Source organism: Austrofundulus limnaeus, unplaced genomic scaffold (assembly GCF_001266775.1).
Source record: "Austrofundulus limnaeus strain Quisiro unplaced genomic scaffold, Austrofundulus_limnaeus-1.0 Scaffold9, whole genome shotgun sequence".
Taxonomy (NCBI): domain Eukaryota; kingdom Metazoa; phylum Chordata; class Actinopteri; order Cyprinodontiformes; family Rivulidae; genus Austrofundulus; species Austrofundulus limnaeus.
Window position 1 is genome coordinate 5,197,934 of NW_013952411.1, and position 8,308 is coordinate 5,206,241.

Here is an 8,308-nt window from a genome sequence, read left to right on the forward strand (position 1 = left end):
TATATGGATAGTATTTATTTTTTACAATAACAAGCTGAATGAAAACAAGCAAAAAATTAAAAAGTAACGACTTTCTACTTCTTGCCTTTTTTAAAAATGTAAGGAGTTAAAGTAAAAAGTAGGCTGAAAAATAATTAAGTACAGATACACAAAAATTCTACTTAAGTACAGTAACAAAGTATTTGTACTTAGTTTACAACTCTGCTAAGCAGCGGGTCAGAATGAACTACAGGTCGACATGAAGAAATTTATAGTTATTAGAGGTTAGTACTGATGTTAAAAACACTATATTTTAGGTTTTCCTTTTTATAATGTTGACAATGTTTAATCTATTATGTTTTGATTGATATAGATTAGTTACATGTCCGAATTATAAACAACACATAATTAAAACGTTATAACAACAGTAGGTGAGGTTTTTGTCTGAATGCCTGTGATTCAGCCGTAGGTCAGTAGGGGGCGATCTCAGGCATTGAAGACTCTGTATAAATGGATCAACTTCCTGGTTTTTGGCAGTGTGGTTTCCTGTCAGCTCCGGTGACAATAAAACCTCACTCTGTTCCAGAATTCTGTTGTTGGATGGTTTTATTCCTCCTACCAATCATTTTATTTAACAGTGGAGGTTTTCATATTGACTCCAGTCTTTTGAATACGTATTTTCTGACAGACAGGTTGGTCAAACGAGGGTGTAATAAAACAGTTTCCAGATCTACCTGATTTCTCCGAACACGCAGCCGGCCTTCAGGGTCACGAACACGATGCTGTTGTCAGGTCCTCCCACCACCTGGACCGCTCCACTTTTGATGATGTACATCTCCTTACCGATGTCTCCCTGTGGAGGAGACGGAGTCAGAGCTCTGCTGTGTTGGGTTTACAACAAACAGGTGGGCTCACCTTTTTTACGACGAAGTCTCCAGGTAGATAAATGATGGACTTCAGTCTGAGTAACATGTCCACCAACATCTGCTGGTCACAGCCCTGAAAGATACACTTTGTTATTCGGGTACGCAGGACTCTTTTAAAAGAAGACTTTGCTGAATCACCTGAAAAAGTGCAATCTTCTGGAACGTGGCCAGGTTGATGTCCACAGCGATGGCGATCCTCATCACCAGAGGCATCTTGTCCAGGAGCTCAGACTCATCTACAGAAAATGCCACAAAATCATTTATATACATCAATTTGTACAGATTGTTCGTAATTAGCAAGGATTTTACCCTATTTTGCAGGTAATCAGACATATGGAGAAATTTTTGTTGTTTTTTTCCAAACATTTAACTTCAAATTTATTGAACGTCTCAAATCCTGTAAGATTTTTTAAAAATCCAAAAAAAAAAAAATTAAAAAACCACTAAATAACGCGCTCTGCAGCAAACACGTGCCACAAAATCAAGGCTTTTCTGTCAGTACCAGTCTGCCTAACCACAACCTAACTGTAAACTAACCCCAGCCCTAACCCTACACCCAACATAACCTCAACCCTAACCCTACCTTCAAACTCAACCCAGACCTAACCTCATACTCATCTTAAGCCCAATTTAACCCTAATCCTAACCACAAATCTGTAACCCCAAATTTAACCCCAATCTATCCTCAAACTCAACTTTACGCTAAACCCAATCTCAACCCAAACCCAACCCTACCACCAACCTCAACTCTACCTAACCTCAACCTAACCCCAACTCCAATGCCAACTGAGGTGTAGAAACCACGTCTTCTGGTTGAAGTTGAACTGCTGTTGCTCGATGAAAAATGACTCTGAAAAACAGGCTGGATTGAACAGCAAGAACCTTTATTTTGCAGTTCAGGAGAATTACAGCCTAAAAAAACCAAATTGTGGCCTCCAAGCCAAAGGATTYACCAAGTAAGAAAGATGGAGAAMGAAGGCRAAGAACAGGGGCGTACAAAGCTCTTTATAGGTTTTCCTCAGATGTACATAAATCTTGTCACGGTATACTGTACCTTAAGCATTCCTCTTCCAAATATGGTAATATGTACCAAGCTCTAAAGCTGGAAACTCCGAGGCCTCACATCTGTGCATTCCTAAGACAAAACCCCCACTCTTAGACACTACACAACCTAATCCCAACTTCAACCCCAACATAAATCTAACATAACCCAACCAAACTCCAACCGAAAAACCTAACTTTGATTTTATCCCCAACCCACCTTCAACGTAATCCCAACCACACCCCAACCTCAACCTAACCCAAACCTATCCCTGACCCCAACCTCAATCCTAATCCCAACTTCAACCCAACCTAACCCCTACCTCAATCACAACCTAACCTAAACTGAATTCATACCTTAGTTCTAGATAGAACCCCTGACCCACCAATGGTGTTTCTCCCAATAGGGACTGGGCTTTTGTCCCGATAAGTAACAGGTTCCTCACCAGGCTGTGTGTACCAGAAAAATCAACAATCATAGCAGGTAGCAAAACATGTAAACAAATATGTTTATATCATATAAGAGTACTACAAATTTTTTGTGCAAATTAAGGACTTTTCAAGACCAGTGATCAGCAGGTCAACATCTGAAGGGGTTGACATGTATGCATCTGGTGCAGAACTATTCATTTGCAAACTAGTGTGCAAACTAAAATCAATTTCTCACCCAACATCCCCTGAGAAGCCCAGGTGTAGTTGTACCAGGTCCGAACCCTGTTCTGGACCAGCTTTGGGATCGTGTAGGTGTTCATGTAGGCAACGCACCCGTCCATCGATGCCCTGAAGTACGTCTGAGCTGCCGTCGCTGCTCCGATGACGTCTCTCATCTGGAACCAGAGACAAATTTTAAAAAATGAAAGAGAACCAAAGACCAAAATGAAATGAAATAAGGAAATAATTGATCCACCTGTCCAATCAAACTGGAGAACACGAAGACACCGACAAAGAAGTTCGTCATCTGAAACATGATCTCGAAGAGAGTCACAGGTTCTGGAAGGCCGCCGATGTTGATGAGACTACGGACTGCGAAGTAATAACAGCGCAGGTAACTGGGAAAAAAAACAAAACCAGTCAGAACAGAATCCTGATCGGAGTTTATTTAAATGAAATCTGAACCCGATGATAGACGAGCCTCAAGAGTTTGTGATTCAGGTTTGTTAGGAAGATGAACCGATGAAAGGAGTAATGGACACACAAAAGACTGAAGTAAAGGACAAATATGGATTAATAGAAGGGTAAATACACGAGTACTACATGTTCTATTTAACTAGAACATTCAATATTTGCAGAAAAAAGATGCACAAAATAGCTTCAATTGCAGAAAACAGCTGAAAGAGTCCAAAATTAACACAAAGAAGCAAATAGAAACAGTAAAAAGAGCTAAAAAAGAGCAGAGCTGAAAAAGCAAAAAAAGAAAAAAACCTGATGGTGAGAAAATAGATTTATGAAAGAATAAATACATGAATACTAAATATAATGCACTATTTAACTAGAAAATTWGATTTTTGCAGAAAAAATGAAGAATTTTTGCAATTTGTTGTAAAATCGTAAAAAAAGCTGAAAATAGCACAAAGAAACAGAAAACATATTTGATGAATTAAGAAAGAAAGAAGTAATTAAAATTATATCAAAAATGAATTGAGCTGAATAAGGCTAAAAAGTAGCTTCAATTGCAAAAAACAGCTGAAAGAAGCATAAATTAGCAGAAAGAAGCTAACAGAATCACAAAAAACTAAATTAGCAGAATAGCTGAAAAAGCAGAAAAAAGCTATAATTTACACAAAGAAGTAATAAAAAAAACAGAACAAAATGTAAAGTGCAGGAAAAGTTTAACTATTTTGAAAGATTGTTGAAGACCGCTCCATTAATGTAAACAAAAATGGCTAAAAAAGCTAAATCTCTCCAAAAGTATGATTTGCTGAAAAACCAAAAGTTGTGGCTGTAATTGTTGAAATAGCATAAAAATTATGGAAGAAAAAAAAAGGATCATCTGAATACAGACTCACACGTGGACCTGATGTACAAAGAACTCAGAAGAACAGCCCAGACAACAAATAAAAACATTTAAATCTAAAAATACACACGCTGTTCCCCTCCCGTYGTAGACCCACGTGGTCGAGGCCAGGCCCTGGAACACCGAGGCCACGTAGTAGGCGCAGGCGTTAAGGTGCAGAATGTAGAGCAGGTACCCTGTGGTCCGGGCCACTCTGAGTCCAAACAGACAAGAACCGTCTTTAACTGGACCGGAACCATTTCTGGACCTGAACCTGAACCAAACATGTTTACCTCCAGATGTACGCTTTGTCCATGACGCTCTCCAGCCGGTCGCTGAACTCGAAGAACGACTCAAACTGAAACCAGACGGAGGAACAGAAACCGTGAGGATCTGACCCAAACCTGGTCCTGCTTCAGAGAAACCAAACCCACCTACCCTGACGAAGCGGTTCAGCCGGTACACGGAGGAGAAGCCGAAGTTCAGACTGAGGAGATCAAAGGGGATGATGCTGAGCAGATCCGTCTGAAAGTGAAAATATAAAGAAGAGTTASAGGATCAGCTAAAACTCTAAATGTTTACGTTTTAAAACCTCCCACCTTGAATCTGTAGGATTTACGATAATGAGCTTTAGTCAGAGCTCTGTCTTTCTGTGGGAAACAAACATAGATTCAGCAGAAAGTGGCTAAAGCGTCAGCAGAAGTAGCCGAAGAGTCGGCYGTTTGAGCTGCTTGACGACTTACGATGATGTCACCACCTTTGACGAACTGGAGCCGCGGCTGCCAGATGACCATGTCCACCACGTTCACCGCATCGCTGAGGGCGTCRAAGAAGATCCAGAACGGGTTGGCGGTTCTGCCGTGGCACGGGAAGGCCAGCCGGGCCGGGCAGAACCAAACGTTGTAGTTGTACGCCACGGCGACGACGGTCAACCAGGCGATGTACCGACGGTCTGAGGAGAGCAGGAAGGAAGCGTCGCAGAAACACAAACAATACTTTATCTTATTAAAATTATTTAGCTGTTTCTATAAGCAGAACATAGGACACAATTAGTAAAACAGTAGCTAAAAGCTAAATGTAGCTAAAACTAGATGTAGAAATCAGTAGCTCAAAGTAAAAAAAAACAGTAGCTAAAAGCTAAATGTAGCATTTTAGTAGCTACAAGACAGATGTATCAAAATAGTAAATAAATGAAGTAAAACATAATAAAGACTAAATGTGACAGAATAGTAGCTTAAACCTAAAAAACAACAGGTAGGTTAATCTTAAATTACAATACAGTAGCTAAAATCTAAATGCTGTAAAACATGCTAAAAGCTAAATGTAGCAAAATATTAGCGCTAAACAAAGCAGGTGCTAAAAGCTCAATTTAACCAGTTAGTAGATCATGTCTAAATGTAACAAGGAAGTAGCTTAAAACTAAATGGTAAAACAGTAGCTCATGGCTAACTGCAGCAAAACAAGGCTAAAAGCTACAAAACAGTAGCTAAAGGCTAAAACTTGTAAAACAGTTGCTACAATGTAGCAAAACTGTAGCTTAAGGGRAAAAAAAGACAGTTCTATTGTTAAAAGCTCAATTATTTAAACCAGTAATTGAAAGTTAAATGTAGTTAAACAGGAAGTGTGTTRATGAGGAAAATTTATGTAAATTAATTAAAATAATAAAAAATGTATAAAAGTTACTAAAAGTCAAAGCAGTCTGTTCCTGACCGAGCTGGACGTTTTGATATACGAGGGATTAAAACTCAGTCTTGACTGAATGCTGACTCAGCTTTATTGTGTAAACAATGACTCAGCTTTATTGTATGAACACTGACTCAGCTTTATTGTATGAACACTGACTCAGCTTTATTGTATGAACACTGACTCAGCTTTATTGTGTGAATGCTGACTCAGCTTTATTGTGTGAATGCTGACTCAGCTTTATTGTGTGAATGCTGACTCAGCTTTATTGTGTGAATGCTGACTCAGCTTTAATGCATGAACACTGACTCAGCTTTATTGCATGAACACTGACTCAGCTTTATTGTGTAAATGCTGACTCAGTTTTGTGYGAATGCTGACTCAGCTTTGTGTGAATGCTGACTCAGCATTGTGTGAACGCTGACTCAGCATTGTTTGAACGCTGACTCAGCTCTGTGTAAACAAAGTCGGCTTTATTGCGTGAACAATGACTCAGCTGTTTTGCACAAAGGCTGACTCACCTGTGAAAGGATCGATGGTGCTTCCCAGAACAGAGTCCATCTTCTCCTCGATGGGGAGGAGGAGGAGGTCGAGGAAGTAGCMGCTGAAGTCCGGGAGGATCCTGGATTTCCTCCTTGCCTCCTCAGCCATCCTCTCCTCCTCAGCTTTCTGTTCCGCCTCCAAACGCTTCTCTTCATCCTTCTTCTTCTTCTCCTCTGCCTTTTTAGCAGCTTCCTCTGCTCTCCTCCTGTCCTCCTCCTCTTTAGCTCTGCGCTCCTCCTCCTTCAGCCTGACGTAGTCCTCCTTCTTCAAAACTGGTGCTGAGGAGACACAGAGTAGTAGTAGTAGTAGTAGTGGTAATTGTAGTGGTGGTAGTTGTAGTAGTAGTAGTAGTAGAAGTAGTAGTGGTAGTGGTAGTGGTGGTAGTTGTAGTAGTAGTAGTACAGTAGTAGTACAGTAGTAGTCCTGGTGTTTGGTGGTGACTCACTGACAGGCGGTGTGATGTCAGGAGACGTGGCGTACGGGTCGATGGATTTCTCTCGGAGCGACTCGTTTCTCTCCCTCAGCCTCCTGATGACACTTCTCAGAACGTCGTCAGTGTAGTGAGAGAAGACAACAGCTGGAGGAGCAGCTTCGTGGCTAAAAACATGAGATAAAAAAGAAAACAAGATAACAGAAAGAAGGAGGCTTCAGTGAAATAATTAGACTTTAGATTTATTTATTTATTTATTATCACCTGTGAGCAAAAGAAATTTTAAATAAAAATCACAAAGAGGATAAATTGGTATTGAAGAAAACTGGTTTTTCATTCATTTATCATTTATTYCTCATTTAGACACCAAACTGCACTGAGTTAACGTAGCTAAAACATTATCCATCGAGTTTCACTGGAGAAGATACTGCTGAAAATAAAGATGACCAAAAATTGTCATTTGTTTTCAAATTAGCTGAAAAGTAGCTGAAAAGCTGAATGTAGCATAAACAAGCAGAAAGAGCATGTTTRCTGAATTAAGCAGTAAGATGAAAAAAGCTGAAAAAAAAACTCAAATTTGCTGAAACAGCTAAAAAGTTGCTAAAGTGCAGAAATAAAACTAACAAAAAAGTTAAAAGTAGCAGAAAAAAGCAGATAGAAGTGAACTTTAAATAAGCAGAACAGCAGAAAAGAGAAGATAGCTGACAAAACAGAAAAAAGCTAAAATTAGCTGAAAAAACCTCAAATTTGCTGAAATAGCTAAAATGTTGCTAAATGGCAGAAATGAAATGAAAGAAACAAAAAAGTTTAAAGTAGCAGAAAGGAGTAGATAGAAGTACACAAAATTTTAAATCAGCAACATAGCAATAAATAAATATAAAAGCTGACAAAGCAGAAATAATCGAAAATGAGCTGAAATAATAAAAAAACAGCTGAAAGAATCATAAAATGCTTAAAATAGCAGAAAGAAGCTGATTTAACATTTAAATAAGCAGAACAGATGAAAAGAGCAGACAAAGCAGAAAAAACTAAAATTAACTGAAGTAGCTAAAGTAGCGATAAATGGCAAAAAAAAAAACAGCTGAACAAAGCTGATAGAAAACAAAAAAATGTTTAATCAGCAGAATGGTTGAAAACTTTTGAAATAGTAAAAAAATAGTAGAATGTGAAAGAACGTAGGACATAAAACTGGATCATCGAATATCGTGAACGCTTCAATAACGTTCAAACAATAAAACACGTAGAAGTCACGATTAAAAAAGACGATCAGCTGAATCCTACATGTGACCTGTGATGGTTCTCAGCCACAAACACCTCTAAGCTCTTAATCTCCTTTCCGGCTTTAGGGTCGTCCTGCAGGTCAGGCAGGGATCACAGCTGTCGATCAGGAACGTTTCCGTACTTTTCATTWGAATTATGATGACTCAGCATTAAATTCATCCAACAGATGGTTTATAAAAACGCTGCGATTCTGAAATTTGCCAACTTTTTCCCGACATATGAAGGCAAACAGGTCCTGCCTGCGGTTTGAGATGAAAGTTAAAGTTAACCCACTGCCGTTGCGCCTCTGAGCCAGCAGGAAGGTGGCCACAAAGACCGGCATACGTACCCTCCATCTTCTTCTGGATTGGTTGGAGCAGGAGGAGCTTCGGCTGGAGCAGGAGGAGCTTCGGCTGGAGCAGGAGGAGCTTCGGCTGGAGCAGGAGGAGCTTC

The 8,308-nt window shown here is 39.5% G+C and overlaps 1 protein-coding gene across 1 annotated transcript in view; it reads right to left on the reverse strand.

Annotated features, from left to right (window-relative positions):
• cngb3.1 (cyclic nucleotide gated channel subunit beta 3, tandem duplicate 1) overlaps positions 1-8,308 on the reverse strand; it is a gene marked incomplete at its 5' end in the record, with an annotated part of 26,508 nt that overhangs the window by 2,706 nt on the left and 15,494 nt on the right. The window contains 13 exon segments of the mRNA XM_014001627.1: positions 714-832; positions 895-978; positions 1,044-1,141; positions 2,614-2,773; positions 2,854-2,995; positions 4,031-4,153; positions 4,233-4,297; positions 4,378-4,464; positions 4,539-4,589; positions 4,683-4,891; positions 6,144-6,443; positions 6,611-6,762; positions 8,205-8,308. Of these exon segments, the coding sequence (XP_013857081.1) occupies positions 714-832; positions 895-978; positions 1,044-1,141; positions 2,614-2,773; positions 2,854-2,995; positions 4,031-4,153; positions 4,233-4,297; positions 4,378-4,464; positions 4,539-4,589; positions 4,683-4,891; positions 6,144-6,443; positions 6,611-6,762; positions 8,205-8,308 (1,694 nt within the window).